Below are 18,514 nucleotides of genomic sequence, written 5' to 3'. Positions count from 1 at the left end.
GTAGACCCTGCAGCTGTAGAAGTATCATTCTTTTAAAAAATACACACATACACACACACACACACTAGAGGCCCGGTGCATGAAATTTGTTTACTGGGGTGGGGGGCTGTCCCTCAGCCCAGCCTGCACCCTCTCCAATCTGGGACCCCTCAGATGTCTGACTGCCAGTTTAGACCTGATCCCTGTGGCATTCCTCTCACAATCCGTGACCGCTGGCTCCTTGCCACTCGCCTGCCTGCCTGCCTGATCGCCCCCTGACCACTCCCCTGACAGCCCGATCGCCCCCAACTGCCCTCCCCTGCCGGCCCGGTTACCCCCAACTGCCCTCCCTTGCCAGCCCAGTCACCCCCAACTGTCCTCCTCAGGGAGGGTCTGGGGTGCAGGTGAATGGGATTCCTGGCTGATAGCAAGCTGACCAACTGCCAATTCCACAAGGAATGGGGCTCACTCCTCCCTCCTGTCAGGTCCAGGGTGCAGGGGAATGGGATTTCTAGTTCGCAGGCCGCTGACAGCAAGCTGTCCAACAGCTGATTCTGCGAAGAATGGGGCTCCCTCATCCCTCTTGGCAGGGTCCAGTTTGAAGGCCCGCCATGCCCCTGATTGTGTGAGACCCAGAGTTATGCTGCGCCCTGGCCAGCCAGGGCCCACAGCTCCCTTCTGCCGCCGCTCGCTCCCTCAGCTCCCTAACCTGCTGTTTGGTTGTCCGTCCAGTTGTTTAGGTTGTGACGGCACCTGGCTTTTTATATATTAGGATATGTATAGATATGTATATATCTATATATGTAAAAGGCTAAGCAACTGTCCAGCCATCCGACCAGTAGCTATGACATGCAATGACAAATGGGGCAGACGCTCAATGCAGGAGCTGCCGAGCTCTGGTGACTTGACAGCGGCGGTTCTCAGGTTATGCACCCTGGAACCAGAGGAGGGAGCCCGATTCCAGGGTGCATCTCCTGAGAACTGCCCTCTCGCAACCTGGGACCCCTTGGGGGATGTTGGAGAGCAATTTTGGCCCGATCTCCGCAGGCCGAGCTGAGGGACCCTGCCCACTCCACAGATGCCTTTCCAGCCACAGCGCTGCCCCAGGTGTGGCCGGACCACGAGAGGTTAGCTTCAGGGCGTGTCCTGCCCATCTCGCCCAGTCCCACCCTGTTGGCCACTTTCTAAATAATTTCCTTTCCATGTGCACGAATCTGTGCACCGGGCCACTAGTATATATATAATTGATTTCAGAGAGTAAGGGAGAGGGAGAGATGGAAATATCAATGATGAGAGGGAATCATTGATGGCTGCCTCCTGCATGTCCCCTACTGGGGATTGAGCCTGCAATCTGGGCATGTGCCTTGATCAGGAATCTAACCGTGACCTCTTAGTTCATAGGTCAATGCTCAACCATGAGCCACACTGGGGCATTACTGCTAACTTTTTATGAAAAGTGGTCAACAAAGGGGGATATATAAAAGGGAATAGACCTGCATGGCATCCAGTAGTATGGTTTAAATGCACTTGTTGGCTTGAAGTGTGTCTGATAATGCCTATGTCTCTCTTTAAAGATTCGGAAACCCCGACCACAGAGAGAACGTGCTCAATGGGATATTGGCATTGCCCATGCAGAGAAAGCATTGAAAATGACCCGAGAGGAAAGAATAGAACAGTATACCTTTATCTATATTGATAAACAGCCTGAGGAGGCTTTATCCCAAGTGAAAAAGAATGTTGCCTCCAAAACAGAAGTTAAAAAACCCCGGAGACCAAGATCAGTGCTGAATACTCAGCCAGAACAGACCAATACAGGTGAGGTGGCCTCCTCACTATCAAGTACTGAGATTCGGAGACATAGCCAGAGGCGGCACACGAGTGTGGAAGAGGAAGAACCACCTCCTGTTAAAATAGCCTGGAAAACAGCAGCAGCCAGGAAATCGTTACCAGCTTCTATTACAATGCACAAAGGGAGCTTGGATTTGCAGAAGTGCAACATGTCTCCAGTTGTGAAAATTGAACAAGTGTTTGCTCTTCAGAATGCTACAGGAGATGGGAAATTTATCGATCAGTTTGTTTATTCAACGAAGGTAACTCCTTTTTTCATATCGTTGTGTGATTTTTTTTTCCCCTGGGAAATGGTATTTAATAAGTAGTTAACCTTGGCATTTAAAAAAGACACAACACCATGTCATAATTTAAATATCCACTGCATTTGAAATGTACAGCCAGTTCACTCTGTTGCAGATGGGGCAAAAAAAATAAAAAAGACAGGCAAAAAGACTATGATTTTCTCCTCCCCACCCCCCCCCCCCCCCCGCCCACATCTTTTGTAATATCCCTATCTGAACTTGATTAATCTTTAGCTGTGCAACCAAAATTTAGCCTAGCTCCCTAAAGTCGTGGAAAAAAACTGGGCAATTTGCCTGTTTCTTGTTTGTATAGTTAATTTTTCTTAGTTGAAAAGTGTACTTCTTATTAAATCATTTTGTCAGTTATCTGAATTAACCTTTCTAATAATTGTACCCACTGATCAATCAGTTCAGCAAATCTCAATACTTGAGTTCAGCAAAGAAAGAATTCAGAGCTAAGAAACTCAAATTATAGGAGAAACTTCATTTGGAAAGTCACAGAGGTAGAGAAGGTGAGTCAGGTGGGCTTCGAGGGCTCAGGAAATGAGTTACAGAGGCAAAAGAAGGGCCCTTGGAACTTAGCAAAAAGAAAGGTGGAGAGCAGGTGCCTGGGGGAAGGAGAGCGTAGGGAAAGGAGCTGGGTGCTAGGTGCAAGCAATCTGTTTGGTTGCACCAGCAATTTTGTTAAGCTCATGTTGACTTGGGATAGCTAATATATTTTAGAGAAATACCAGAACTTACGTTAGTTCTTTAACTGTGGTGATAGCTTGGGTATGGGGTGAAAATAGCTTCTTGGAACTGAATGTCTCTATCAGCCAGCTCCAGGCCTCCATTTAATGCACTTATACTTTAGTTTTACTACTTCAAAACTCTTTCATAAGATTTATAATACTTATTCCATAGACCTTTTCACTACCTCCCACCAGTACCATAATCATGGGCTTGTGAATTCGAATTAGTGGCACCTCATGGGTGTGTATATATATATTTTTTAAAAATATATTTTGTTGATTTTTTACAGAGAGGAGGGGAGAGGGAGAGAGAGTTAGGAACATCGATGAGAGAGAAACATCGATTAGCTGCCTCCTGCACACCTCCTACTGGGGATGTGCCCACAACCAAGGTACATGCCCTTGACTGGAATCGAACCTGGGACCTTTCAGTCCGCAGGCCGATGCTCTATCCACTGAGCCAAACCGGTTAGGGCATGGGTGTATATTTTTAAAGAATTCTCTATTTTCTAACATTGTTATATGGACATTGAAATAATTAAATATAGGTATGCTTTATTATTGATATGTTTCCAGACAGAAAAGTGTAAGGTCCTCTGCCTGTTTCTGCCTTTAGGTGCAACTGATTTCATTAAGGCTAAACTGCTTGGAAAAACTTAAGTTACAGTTCAGTTCCCACTTGGTTCTACTGATAGCTTTGAATGGCAAATGAGTACTCTATATCTTTTTTGAATGCAGATTGACTCCATTAATGGAGCTAGTTTTTTATCTTTTAGATGCACAGTTCAAATTTTTGTAACCCCCTCCAAAGAGTGCTGTGTAAATGAAATTAGAGATAAAACTGACCTTTTATAAATGAAAGCTTATAAAAAATATATACATATTTATAAATCACTCCTTTATTTCAATGCATTAAAAATACCTAAACCTGTCAGTTCCAAATTGCTTATTGGGTGCACTTTTTGGTCACCATGAATGGCATGTTTCTGTATCTATGGATGTTCTTGTCTTTCAAGATGCATTGAAAGTTTCAGCTGTGTAGTAGAGTACTTTGCCAAATGAAGATGCCTAGAGTTCTCTTACTGTGACATGAGTAAAGGGAGAGACTGTTCAGACCAGAAAATACTTCGTTTTTTTACAGAAAATTATGTGATACACATTCATTTTTTAGTGATATTCATCATCTGGACTTAGACATATAGATTTTTTTCTACATTATCTCTGTACATTTTGGAATACAACCTGATGACTTTTAATAAAATTGTTCTGATAATGACTCAGATAATTAGCTGCAATTAAGGCCATATAAAATTCAAGCAAATTATAATCTTGAGCTATTTTTATAAACCAATGATACCTATTTTCTAAAATCTTTATTGTTGAAAGTATTACATATGTCCCTAATACCTATTTTTTATTTGCCTTATTTTGAAGGGAATTGGTAACAAGACGGAAATAAGTGTCAGGGGACAAGACAGACTTATAATTTCTACACCAAACCAGAGAAATGAAAAGGCAACTCAGAATATATCATCTCCTGAAACAACATCTGGTGGTTCTGCAGGTGGGTATGAATGAAGAGTATATTGATCCAGTTTGAGGTCATAGTTCTGCTCTACTATAACATGGTAGCTATGTTCCTAAGAAACTTGGTTATCAAAACCTAATTTTATTTTTAAAAATCAAACTGTAAAAGCAATTATTTCAGTAGGAAAGAATGATTTAGGGCCGTGGTCAGCAAACTGTGGCTCGCGAGCCACATGCGGCTCTTTGGCCCCTTGAGTGTGGCTCTTCCACAAAATACCACGGCCTGGGCGAGTCTATTTTGAAGAAATGGCGTTAGAAGAAGTTTAAGAAATTTGGCTCTCTAAAGAAATTTCAATCATTGTACTGTTGATATTTGGCTCTGTTGACTAATGAGTTTGCCGACCACTGGTTTAGGAGCTAGAGAGCTTATACTAACAGTTATTTTTCCTACAGGAATTTAAATAATAGTGTTACCAGCAAGATGACAAGAATTCAGTTCTTGTCTTCTTGAAGGAAAGAGCCTAGTCAGAGAAAAGGGGGCCTTGGAGACAGGTTCATAGGTTTAGCCTGAGCTGCTGCTGCCCATTGCTCTCCTAGTTACAAGTCTCATGGGGTCCCTTAGAAGTTAGGTGAGACATGCCTGTGGGGGAAAAGAAGGGGAAGGGAGTGGCCCAGACTATGCTCCCTGGAGAAAGAGCTCCATGGGACCTTCATTTTCAGGGGGTTACGGGGAAGTCTTAGGTAGGGACAAAATAGAACCAGAATGTTACCAGACCTCGGGTTCAGCAAATCCCAATACTTGAGTTCAGCAAAGAAAGAATTCAGAGCCAAGAAACTCAAATTTTAAGAGAAACTTCATTTAGAAAGTCACAGAAGTAGAAAATGTGAGTCAGGTGGGCTTTGAGGGCTCAGAATGAATTACAGAGGCAAAAGAAGGGCTCTTGGAATTTAGCAAAAAGAAAGGTGGAGAGCAGGTGCCTGGGGGAAGGAGAGGGTGGGGAAAGGTGCTGGCTAGTGCTGGGTTTTTATCTGCTCTCTAATGGTGGGGATCTCAGGGGAGGATCTGGATAGACCAGCCGTGGGCAAACTACGGCCCCCGGCTGTTCTATCCGGTTCTCTTGCTCTCCCCTCCGCTTCTTTACTTTGAATTTATATTAGTTCACACAAACACTCCATCCATGCTTTTGTTCTGGCCCTCCAGTCCAGTTTAAGAACCCACTGTGGCCCTCAAGTCAAAAAGTTTGCCCACCCCTGGGATAGACTATTCATCAACTTTCCAGGTGTGTCCTTTCTGGGTCAGTCTCCACTGATTTTCAGCGCAAGGGCCCGGGGTCATTAGTCATTGCATCTGTTCATGATGTCAGATATGGCATAGCTTAACCTGGTTTTGCTGCTTTTCTGGGCTTGGAGCTGAAACACAACTGAGGCCTAAATATCATCTCTAGTTTAACCAAAGCTCTGACTCTGTGGTCAGCAGAATCAGAGGCTCTGCCTCTAAGAACATTTGATGCAGATTAGAACCTCATTGTCCTGAGGGCTTAATGCTTAAGGGAGTGGTCGCACAAGGGCTTGTATGGGAATCATGTGAGGCTATCCTCTGGCCCCCTTGTTCCTCCTCTAAAGAAGTCTACCCCATGACTAGCAACGTGCCAGGAGAGGAAAGATGGGGGAGGGTCCGAACTGCACGACAAGTGATATGAAGGTCAGAAGGTCTAAACCTCATACCAGTGCTTGCTGGGAGAGGAGAGGTTACCCTGGGGGCAAGGTCCTACTCTACAATAATTGTTTTTCCCACTTTTGCCCATTGCTAGGTACCTGGGGCTTTCCAACCTGGTGACCTACCATGCCTGGTCTATCATCCTTGCTCTGCTCATGCCTGTCTAACTGCCTACTACATATTTCAAAATACTGTGTAAAAAAATGAAATTATTATGTTGAAGTAATGAATAAATGGACTTAGATTTTACATTAATTAGCCATAATTAAAAATATTTGTTTTCTTCTTTGAATATTAAAATACTCTGTTGGCCTCAGCCCTCCATAATCAGTTTTATTGTCTTTCTTTACATTAAACTGTTGGTGATTTATCTGAATTTAAATGTGATACATAGACTAGGAGGGTCTTTATTTAGACATCTAAGTTCTCCTAACTAGGGAGAAAGTAAATTCTTCATATAATATTAGACTGATCTTAAATATACTTTTTTATTTTGTTATTATTATTATTATTATTTTTAAATCCTCAATCAATGATATTTTTCTCATTGATTTTTAGACAGAGTGGAAGGGAAGGGGGGGGGAGAGAAACATCGATGTGAGAGAGTCACATGCATTGGTTGTCTCCCACTCTCACCAGGGATTGAGCCTGCAACCGAGATACGCGCCCTTGACCAGGAATCTAACCCAAGACCCTTTAATTCTCGGGCCAATTCCCTCACCACTGACCCAAACTGGCCAGGACTTTTTTTTTTTTTTTTTTTAATCTCATCTGAGGCTATTTTTCCGTTGATTTTAGACTGGAAGGAAGGAGGGTAGGGAGAGAGAGAAAGAGGTAAACATTAAAATGAGAGAGACACATCGATTGGTTGCCTCCTGCAATTACCCCAACTGGGCCAGGGTAGAACCTACAACTCAGGTATGTATGTGCCCTTCACTGGGAATTGAACCTGAGAGCCTTTGGTTTGCGGGCCAGTGCTCAACCACTGAGCAACACCGGTCAGTCTATACTTTTATTTTTAATTGAGCTGTTTTTTTTCCCTTCTCAGCTACTGAACATTTTATTTTCATTGTAAGATTTAAGTTCTGCAATGGACTTTTTCTCTTTACTTTCTTGTAAGTGAAAGGTAAAGTGGAATTTTTTCATTCTTTATATCTGGAAAAAGCCCAGTTTCCTCCTTAGGCAAGCGCATATAATTAGGCTGTAAATTAATGTTGGGACCTTAATATAGGGATGAGTGTTCTTTTTTTTTTTTTTTTTTTTTTTGGTAATCCTCACTGGAGTATATTTTTCCATTAATTTTTGGAGAGAGTGGAAGGGAGGGGGAAAGAGGGAGAGAAATATCGATGTGAGAGAGACAAATCCATTGGTTGCCTCTCGCACCACACCCTGACTGGGATCAAGTCTGCAACCAAGGTACATGCCGTTGAGTGGAATCAAACCCGGGACCCTTCAGTCCATGGATTGATACTCTGTCCACTGAGCCAAACCATCCAGGGCAGGATGAGTGTACTAAAGCTTTGACCTTGGCTTAAATGTGGTTACCAGCTGTGGTTGATAAGTGTATTTTGTCGTTTTAAATGACCATTTTGCTTCTTATAAAAATAACTTCAGTACAGGCATACCTCGTTTTATTGTGCTTCATTTCTTTTTTTGCACTTCACATATGTTGCATTTCTTCCAAATTGAAGGCAAGACCCTCCACCAGCCAAAAGATTTCGACTCACTTTGTTGCGATGGTCTGGAACTGAACCCACAATATCTCTGAGGTATGCCTGTAGTTGAAAGTCAGAAAAAAGATTTTATTTTCCTTCAGAAACTAATTATATCATCATCTCAACTGGTATTAACTACCTAAGGAGAATTCCTAAGCCTTTTCCTAGTAAATTTAGGGGATACACAGAGTGTGTGGCACAGCTGCATTTCTGTGGTTTGCAGAATTGTATTTGCATTTATACTAGATTCCTAAGCTGTTTTCCAAATTCAAAGATGGTTACCTCCTTTATCTTAGAATGTAAACATAATACTTTTTAGTGGTTTTAAATGTAGTGGAATTTATGTGTTCTATGGGTAGCTTTCAGAATTTTAAGAAGTCATGTTGCCTTATCTTCTATAAGACAGTACCTCAAACATCTGTACTTGATGGAACAGTTATGTTGTCATCCTCAAAACAAGTAGAGATTTTTGTTTGTTTTAAGCAGTCTGTTTTCATTTTCTTCTTCCTTAGTAGGTACTCAAACATTGATAAGTACACTAAAGTATGGATTTCTGATATACTCAGGTGTCTATGAGGGCAGACTATCTGTTGTTTTGATAAACATTTTCATCAGTAAGAGTAAAGGAAGGAGCTAGCGCCTTCATTTGTGACTTCTCTGCTAGAAATGATGAATCACAGCTCAGAAACAATATGTTATTATCAAACTACCTACTCCTTCCCAAAAAAAAGGTAGTGGGATCCTTCTTTGTTTTGGCCTTGAACTAAGGTGAGGGAATCTATTTACACATAGGCAAGAACAATGAAACCAATGAATCTATTTACACATAGGCAAGAATAATGAAACCAAATAATATACAGGTGATCTGAAGGCTTTACTGAAGCAGCTTCTGCCTGATTTTATAGGAAGTCTTAGCAACTTTCTCCTGTGGTAAGTGAAAGATGATTATTATGTAGGAATGACCATTTAGGTGGTCCAGGCACTGAAAAGATGGAGAATAGCTGCACTGAAGGTATCATTCCTTCTCAGGGTCACAGAATGAAATCATTCTTGACATAGTACCGTGTTTTCCCGAAAATAAAACATCCTCCGAAAATAAGACCTACTTACATGTTTCCTTCTGAGTGAAATATAAGGCACCCCCTCGAAAATAAGGCCCCAGGCTCTGTCTCAGAATGAAAATTAATTTACTGTAAACTGGTCGCTAGGGCCGCCCCGACTGGCGTCTAGCAACCAGTGACGTTATGCGGAGTCCTAACGTCACTGCTGTGTGGAGGAGGAGTGGAGGTCGGAGTGAGCGGTGAGCGCGGGGGCGGGAGAGAGGAGGAGACTTTCGCAGATGCATGTTAGAAGAACAGGAGGATTAGAGCAGACGGGACGCGGCGAAGGTGGTGAGTGCTGGTCTGTCTCTGGTGACACTACCTGATGCTCGCGGCCGCCTTCATGATGACTGAAGGTTCTCAGTCAGTGGCAGACCCTGCTCCAGCCCAGATCCAGGCCCAGCAAGCCCAGTGACAGTTCCAAGGCAGGCCCCAGGGGGTAAATGTCTGATAAAGGAGTAGGGGGGATGTCTGGTGAAGGTGTTCAGTGGCACAGGGGTGGGGGCAGGGGGATCACTTAAAATGACACAGGAGGATCAGAGGGGGCAATCAAAATGACACAGGAAGATCAGAGGGGACAATCAAAATGACACAGGAGTGTCAGAGGGGTCAATCAAAATGACACAGGAGGATCAAAAGGGGTTACTAAAATGGTAATACCCCCTCTGATTCTCCTGTACCATTTTGATTACCCCCTCTGATCCCCCCTGTGTCATTTTGAGTGATCCCCCTCCCCCCACCTTGATACCCCAATTCCTTTTTTTTACCCCTAGAAATGAGCACAAAAAGAAAAAGCTACTCCGTGGAGTACAAGAAAGGAATTGTGGAAGACTCTTGGGGCCAAAATCTTACTGCTTTCTGCAAAGAGAAGATGTTGAGTATCCGATTGGTCCGAAAATGGCGAGCAGAGTATGGTAACCTCATTGAACAAGTGGACAAGGGAAATGCTAAAAAGCGCAAGTGTGGATCAGGTCGGCAACCATTATTTTCTGAGCTGGAAGACCTGATCTGTGAATGGGTTGTTGACAGGAGAGCAAAGGCTTTGGTTGTGAATAGGGCTCAGATTCAAGAATTTGCCCTTGCAATGGCACCACAGTTTGACATAGCCCCCGAAGACTTCAAAGCATCACAACACTGGCTGGATAATTTCCTTCAGCGAAGTGAACTGTCTTTAAGAAGATCTACCAACATTGTTTAGGTTGGAAGATACTCAAGTTATTAAGCGAGCACTTGCATTCAAGTCCTTTATTGATGATGCTGACTTCTCTAAATACAATCTTTCCAACATGATTGCTATGGATGAAACTGCAGTGTTTATGGGCCAATCATCTCAAACAACAATTGAACAGCGGGGTGCCTCCTTGGTGTACATTCCCTCCACTGCTTACGAAAGTGCACGTGTTTCCTGTATTTTGGCAATTCGTCTGGATGGCACTAAAATCCCACCTTTAATCATTTCTAAGGGCAAGAAGGAAAAGATTGAACGTGTTTTGGGCGTTTTATTCTTGAAACTGAAAAAGCCTGGGCCACACAAGCAGTTATAAGGAAGTGGGTCGATTTAATGCTGCCGCTTGTTATGCGAGGGAGCCAAAGAGGTCTGCTAGTCTGGGATGCAGCCAGCACTCACCGCGCTAAAGACATGAAGACATTTCTTCACGAAAGAAAAATAGATCAGATAATGATTCCCGCAGGAATGACGGCCTATCTCCAGACTCTTGATATTGCAATAAACAAGCCATTCAAAGACAATTTGTGCATGGGAATTAATGACTACATTGAAAATAGAATGGAGAGAAATCAGCGTGGAAACTTTGTGAAACCTAAACTGCAAGAAGTTGTGACTTGGGTGAAGAATTCATGGGAGAAAATCACTGACAGTTGCATTGCAAATGCACTGCGAGCAGGCTACCTTGACAAGAAGTACTCATTTAAAGACAGTGCTATTGCTAAACATGAGAGATTTGGTCCACTGATTCTGAAAGAAATGGAGTCACAAGAAATTCACCAGGAAATTCAGGAATTGGATTGTTATGATGATGTTCCAGAAGATGATGACATGATTGTCATTGAATAAATGAGTAAATTCTTGATACTGTAGGATTCACAGTTTGTCTGGTTTGTGTTGACAACTACCGTACTACCGTACCGTATATAGGTAATAAATTTCCTTTATTTTCATTTAACAATAAATGTGTACCGTATTCTTCTTTATGGAAAAATAATACATCCCCTGAAAATAAGACCTAGCGCGTCTTTGGGAGCAAAAATTAATATAAGACACTGTCTTATTTTCGGGAAAACACGGTAGTCTTTCAAGTTGTGATCTTCAATCTAAGTTTTATCCTTTCCAAAATGGGTCCATGTGAGTCATCTTCTGTTTTTTTTAAAGAATTTTACTGTTTAAAAATCTCAGTAGCTTCTTGTTTTACCATTTAACATGAAAGCACTTTAAAATTTGTTTCAACTAGTTTTCCATGATTAAGTATTTCTGTTATAACCAATCCCTTGATAGTCATGTTAATAATTTGGTTTTGGTCAGCATTTTTTGTTCATTTCCTACCTTTTCCCCTTTTGTTGTTAATAATATAACAATAGCAATACTTGTATAAGTACACTAAGCACTGTTAAGCACTTTACATATAGAATACATTTGTTAAAATGCAAAATATGTAGTACTGATTGAATTTTGAATCAGTATTTCCTAATGTCAACTGAGAATAAAGTCACTGTCATCCATCTCAATCCCTTCATCTCTTCAATTATAGATACATAAATGTGTTCATCTGCTTTCAAGAAGACTAAACTATGTCTCTGCAACTTAGAAAAGCAGGGAATTTGGTCAAATCTTACATAATTGTCAAGCCATCCTTAAATGAGTTTTTATTTATTTGTTTGTTTAAATTATCTTTTAGGCTCAGAGAAGAAGCAACAGAGAAGATCAATTAGAACTCGTTCCGAATCAGAGAAATCCACTGAGGTTGTGCCAAAGAAGAAGATCAAAAAGGAGCAGGTTGGCTTCCTACATGTAGAGAGTTAAAGCATTGTATTTGTAAATGTTGTGGCTTAATACTGGTACCTTAAAGAAAGAAAAACTTTCCCCACCCTGGGTTTCCTTTCTGGACTATCTTATGCTTCTGTCCTAGTGAATTCCACAGCCTTGCTTTAATCCAGCCATCCCTGTGATTCTGCTTCAAGCATTTTCACAGAACACAGTCAGGCTTCGGGAGATGGGAAGCCAGTGGTGCAAGACTTAAAGAAGTCCTCACATTTATTTTGAAATTTCTGTTATAAGCAAAATGATTTCATGTTTTCTTGATTTTTATTTGGAACCATCAGTGAGTTCCCTTTTTTTAAAAAAAATTTTTTTTAATTTTTGTTTTAAGCTGCTGGTATGTATTGTTTTTATTTTTTAAACAAATCAAATTAATTTAAGTACAAGAATCATATTTAAGAAACAGATGATCATAGATGATCTGGTTTTTCTGTTGGTATCACAGATTTTTTGGAATGTTATTTTCCCAATGGAATTGCACTCATCTGTTACTGGATTATCAGATAAACATGTTTCAAGTGTGGCGGGGGGCATTTTGAAGGGGTTTAAACCAGTAATCAATGTAGTGATATTCATATTAAATTACCTTTTCAAAGAAATTTTTAGAAACCATAATCCCTTTAATTAAACTTACAATCAGAATTTTTTTAATTTATTAAACTGAAAAAATATCAATTCTTACAGCCCAGATAGCTGTTATTAAAGACAATTCTGAATGATATTAGTTCCAATAAGCTTTATATTTTTAAAACCACTTAATATGGAAGAGTGTGAAATTTCCTATTTATTTTCTTCATAATTTTAAACTTCCAAACTTAAAAGGTGACTTTGTGGGTGCTCTATGATATCATCAAGCATGTAAAACAATTTTCCCAGAAAGAGGTAACTAAAATTTTCAATAATATACTAATTTGTCATTCATTTATCATAATTAACTTTCGTACTTAAGAAATCATATTCCAAAAAATCTTTCTAAGCTCTTGCAAACCTACAGTATTCATTACCAAAAATGAAGTTGTGATTTTGCCAGCTGGTTTCCAAATTCAGTCTGTGACCAGTCAGTTTAAAATTAATAAGCAGAACGAGTACAAAATGGGACAAATTGTTAATGCCACTGTGTTATAGTTAGTAGTAGAACAATACCAGTGATTGTTTAGAAGATTTTATATTTGTATTACTAATTGTATCTTATAAAAGCGCTTCTGTTGTATGTTTTTTTTACCTGTTGTAAAAAAAATAAAAATATTTTTTAAAAGCTTAGAACAATCCTTAAATATTTACAAAATGTGTTTCAACATGCATATTTCACCACATCTTTAAGAAACATAAAATTCAATTCATAGCTTAAACAGGAACTCCTCAAAACAGCATCCTTTCTTTAATTCTAATGGTTCAATCCTCAAATTACCACGTGTTTTACATATACATTGGCAGAATAACTTCTGATCTCGCTCTCCTAATGTAGGATCAAGACACTGTTCATAAGACACTCAAGAAAGTGCTTTTGCAATATCACAAACTTATTAAGTTTGTACTAGCAGCAAAAGTATTGAGCTTCCAGCTGTATGGAGCCCTGTAGCACTCTCTACAGAGAGGGTCCTGATTCCCAGCAACTTAGCTGTGAGTGCAGGCGCGGAAGGGTCTTAAAGTGGCGTGAGTTACATTAACCTGAGTATCATAGTAAGTAAAAATTTATCCTAACGTCTTTGGGGCGGGAGGGGTTTAGAGCAACATCGGGCTGGTTGCAGAAACAACCCCTCTCCTGCCTCCCAGACACTGAGGAAAGTATTCTTGTTCTCTTAATCTACCAAGGGAATGGTGGGAAAGTCTATGCTAGAGAGCATGTGGCTGTGTGTTGTCACTTGGTATTCAGCACAGGCAGCTAGGATTTAAACCCTCCCTGACCTTGAGACAGAGACTTTTTACCCAGCAGATGGGACTGAGTTCGGATTTCAGATACATTAACCACTCATCATTACTTAGATTGATGGAAGTATTATTTTTTCCCTCTGTTAGTTAAAAGTGAAAAAAAAAAAATCCTCGTTAATGCTGAATTTTCTGTCCAAACAGGTTGAAACAGTTCCTCAGACTACAGTGAAGACTGGATTACAGAAAGGTGAGTTTTATAATGTTGATTTTCATTTCCTTGATTAAAACCAGTTTTAAACAATTATTTGTACTTCATGTATTTTTGTTTGTCTCTGTAAATCATTGTTGTTGCTCTTCAGTCAATAATTTGTGTGAAATGGAAGTATTTCCCGGTGTGTGTGTGTGTGTGTGTGTGTGTGTGTGTGTGTGTGTGACTTTTAGAGTTGATACTATTCTGTACCTCCATGTGAAAAGTCTATTTGTTTTATGTAAATTGGAGAACACCACTTAGACTTGATACTGTTGCCAACTTTTCTCCATAAGGTTCTGGGGTTTCACTGGTTTATAAACTAGGGATGTGACGAATCCACTTTTTTTGGTATTCGACTGAATACCGAATAGTACCTATTAATGTTTGTCAAACATGGACTATGACAAATCAGACAAGACAACCTGATTGAAAAAATATCTTGCCACATTTATTTTTACAGTGCTGTAAAATCTTTTTGTAAATTAAAATGATTCATAGCATATATATGGCCATTATTAGATGACCTTAATGCAAATCTATTTGAGATATGCACAAAGTTTAAGAAACCTTAAACTTATATTTGTATTTTCTGTGTGCAATTTGACTACAGTACAAACTCCATAGCATGATTCGTGCGTTTTTGGTGAGATCATTGAGACTGTATTTAATACCTGTAGTTTACTCTGGGCAAATTGCATTATTAAAAAATAAAAAACACCAGCCTCTCTGCATTCTCGGGGAGAAGTCTGCAGCGATGGTCTCCGTGGAGATCCTCAGCAGAACTGAACAGCCTCTCGGAGGGAACACTGCTTGGCGGAGCTCCAAGAAAAGACATCGCGATCGCTGCGAGATTAGGAGGCCTGATTGCGTTGTGTTTCCACCATTCCACAGGGTCGGCGGACCGGGGAGTGCAGGGCTCTGTCAGATTCAGTGACAGCTCCGTCTCCGCAGCGATTGAGGAAACTGTGGACTGAGATTCCTGTACAATTTCATCCCAGAAACTCCAGACTTGTAGTCTCCATGCAAGATTTCTTTGTCGGCGGCTCGATAAACAGTTTCTTTGTTTCCAATTTTGATTTTGCCAATCATCATTATTGGCATTTTCCTGACTGGTTTCTTCTTCAAGACTCTGAACAATTGCTTTAACATTCAAATGATTTTTTTTTTTTTTTTTTGGTCTGAGCTGGATAGGTACAGCTTAAATCGTGGGTCCAGCCTAAAAACCACCGTTTAACTTACACTGATCAATTTCAACATGGACTGTTTTTGTTTTTTGTTTTTAAATAAAGCATCATTAATGCACATCTGCAGGGTTTTGCCAAACAGCCCAAACTGTGTACATTACAATAATTAAAAGCTTTTTTTTTTTTTTTTAATGTTAGTGCTGTTATCATGGAGAACAGTATGGCAGCTGTCTTTGGCAGTCTGTCATTTTTCTAGCATTTTCAGAAACTCATCGGACATGGCGGTACCTGTGTTTCCCTTCGAAAGCCTCAGTACAGCACTCCTGTTCCTCTGTTAAAACTCCTTGTTAATCCAGTGATCTTTTAGGCCAAGGAAATATTTTGTGGTGGTGTTCTGGGTCCATACACCAGCAATGAAGGAGATAGATTTGTGTACTTGTGTTTTTTAATCAGCGTTAACATGGGCAGGCACCCTCATTTATAGATGTAAGGAAACATTCAGTGAAAACTTGTAGACTGGGATGTGATAACGAGGTTCCAGTAATCTGAGCAGTCTAAAGAGACCCACATCCTCCACCACAGAACATGGCTATGTACCAAGTGCTACTCTCACTCAGCCTGTTGCGGATCTTCATGGCCCTGGGAGACTTGTTTCTCCATGGTCTCTTCTGGACTGCACACTTCCACCATAGCTTGCTGGGCTGATCTAGATGTCTGTTTGTTGTATGGAAAATTTGGGGGAAATATCCAAAACACAAACTGTGGGTTGAAATATTAACCGTCTCCTTGGTTCCTTGGTATTCACCGTGCCTGATCTGCACATTTCATCGTGGCTGTTTCTGTATAGCCTATACTGCATTAGCCCAAGAGATTGTTGCTTTGTAACTTTTTGCACTATTGTTTTGGCTGGATTTGTATTACACACAGTTTTAAAAAAAATTCCACACTATTCTCTGCCTTTTTTTTTCCATATTTATTTCTTCCCGCACAAATTCCACATAGAGGCCTCTCATCCAGCTCTTCGTGATTTGGCTGCATTTGAACATTGATTGTGTGTTTACAGCCCTCAGCAATGTGCCTCCTACATGGCATGACGTGTAGATGTGCTGCAGCACTTGTTAATGGTCACAATAAATGACACTTCACCAAGGAAGTCTCAGATGAACAATTATGAACATCCAGAATTTATTTGGGGGGGAGGGGCAATACTCAACTAAATTGCAAAATTGGGGGAAAATGGCACTATCCGTGTACGAATCGAATACAAATCAGAGATTTGTCACATCCCTAATAAAAACAATTTGGAGATGTCTCTGCGACCATATTTGTAAGCTACATAGTGTGTTGGGTTTTATGTCTTCCCCCTCCAAATTGAATGGTTCTTTGGATTGCTCCAAACAAATCAGCTATCCTATAGTTTTGGTAGAATTGGTTTTTAGGTTGGAACTGGGGCTGTGTTGACTGAAAATAGCTTTAGAACAGGAGCACTGCATTAAATGTTTTAATAGAGCGGTTGTAAATTAAATCACTGTGAGGAAAGTCAGAAGCTTATGAAGTTTTGACTCGTGACTTCAGTGTTACAAAGGGAGCTGTGCTTTCTTCACACTACAGATGAGTTTGGGGAAAGAAAATATTCTCCCAAAAAAAGTTAACAGAACAACCTTTAAGCACTATTTTAGGATTAATTTCGGTGTATTGTATTAAGGTGCCAGCGAGATTTCAGATTCCTGTAAACCTCTAAAGAAAAGGAGTCGCGCCTCAACTGATGTAGAAATGACTAGTTCAGCATACAGAGACACATCTGACTCTGATTCTAGAGGCCTGAGTGACCTGCAGGTAAATATGTTCAAGGGTCTGAGCACAGTGCTCTTCTTTGCTTTGCAAAACCAAGTAGCATACATAATTGCTTTACCCAACTTCTTTGGGAGCATGGGGATTTTTTAAATATTCACAGTAAAGAAGTCATTTGGGTTATTTTGTGATGATGAGCATCTTAATTTTGCTAGTTTCTTACATAACAGAAGCATAGCTTATTTTTTATTTTAACTAGAGTTTCTCTCAAAACACCAGACATGTTATCCAGGTGTTTTAGAAAGAAAGGAAAGAGGTCGTGTCCAGGTTTATTTGAGCAACTCCTACTAGGATCTTTATAGCACCTAACTTTGAGGAAATTTTTGTTTTGTTTTTCTTTAAAATGTGCTATGTTTTCCATGTAGGTAGGCTTTGGAAAGCAAGTAGATAGCCCTTCAGCTACTGCAGATGCAGACATTTCTGATGTGCAGTCCGTGGACTCAAGTTTGTCAAGAAGAGGCTTTGGAACGAGTAAGAAGGACACTGTGTGTCAGGTAGGCAAGTGGCCTATCCTATAGCTTGAAAGAATTGCTATCATACTCTGCCAATAATAAATACATTTACCTTCTATTGGAGAAGGTAGTATCTTTCTAAATTATGATATTGGCAAGATCTAAAAGCCATTTTGGGCTCTTCGCTTTCTGAGTTGGAATATGTACTATTTATATGCAGATATAAATCTCCATTGTGAGATTGTGTTATGAAATGGAAGTAAATGGCAAATGACTGATTTTAAAACCATTTTCTTAAAATTAAATTGTATTAAGTTTTTAATGTATATTTACCCTTTTTGAAAAGTACTGCTTTGCCCTGTGGAAAAAAAGTTAAAGTATCCAGATTCCAAAAAAGGAGTCATAAAAGATTAAGTATGACTTTTAAACTATACCATATTGGGTCTGGAAGTAGTTATCTAGTTCAATGGTTCTCACTGTGAGGGCCAAGGACCAGCAGCATCAGCATTGTCAGGATACTTGTAAATGCATATTCTTTCCCCCCACCCCCATACTTACTGAATCAGAAACTATAACAGAGGGAGAGACCTTGTGATCTGTGTCTTAATAGACCCTCCAGGTGAATTCTGATGGCTGCTTTTAAATTTGAGACCCACTGCTTTTTGCTCTGTTGCAGATCTGTGAAAGCTCTGGTGACTCTCTGATTCCTTGTGAGGGAGAGTGCTACAAATACTTTCACCTGGAGTGCCTGGGGGTGACATCACTCCCCGATGGGAAGTTCATCTGCATGGAATGTAAAACCGGTGAGCTTCCTTGTTTTGGTAGATATGAAAAGATGGATAAGGAGGAATGTGCAAGCCAGCACCTCTCATGATATCTAATTTTCTTACCGCTGTTATGTAGCTCTTATCCTTCTCTCCCATAGGTATTTCACCAAATGAAGATCATTTGGTGT

The 18,514-nt window shown here is 40.4% G+C and overlaps 1 protein-coding gene across 3 annotated transcripts in view; it reads left to right on the top strand.

Moving 5' to 3' along the window:
- Positions 1–18,514, top strand: part of NSD3 (nuclear receptor binding SET domain protein 3) — a 111,578-nt gene that overhangs the window by 58,768 nt on the left and 34,296 nt on the right. For 2 of the 3 annotated variants that reach the window (XM_080662233.1, XM_080662232.1), the window contains exons 6-12: positions 1,554–2,069; positions 4,277–4,406; positions 11,814–11,911; positions 14,024–14,069; positions 16,962–17,092; positions 17,473–17,601; positions 18,236–18,362. In XM_080662233.1, the coding sequence (XP_080518359.1) occupies positions 1,554–2,069; positions 4,277–4,406; positions 11,814–11,911; positions 14,024–14,069; positions 16,962–17,092; positions 17,473–17,601; positions 18,236–18,362 (1,177 nt within the window). Of the gene's footprint in view, positions 1–1,553; positions 2,070–4,276; positions 4,407–11,813; positions 11,912–14,023; positions 14,070–14,963; positions 16,799–16,961; positions 17,093–17,472; positions 17,602–18,235; positions 18,363–18,514 lie in introns of those variants that run through there. The other variant, XM_080662234.1, reaches the window with a different exon arrangement.

Source organism: Plecotus auritus (genome assembly GCF_963455305.1).
Source record: "Plecotus auritus genome assembly, chromosome: 3".
NCBI lineage: Eukaryota > Metazoa > Chordata > Mammalia > Chiroptera > Vespertilionidae > Plecotus > Plecotus auritus.
This window is presented reverse-complemented; position numbering and strand designations above follow the sequence as displayed.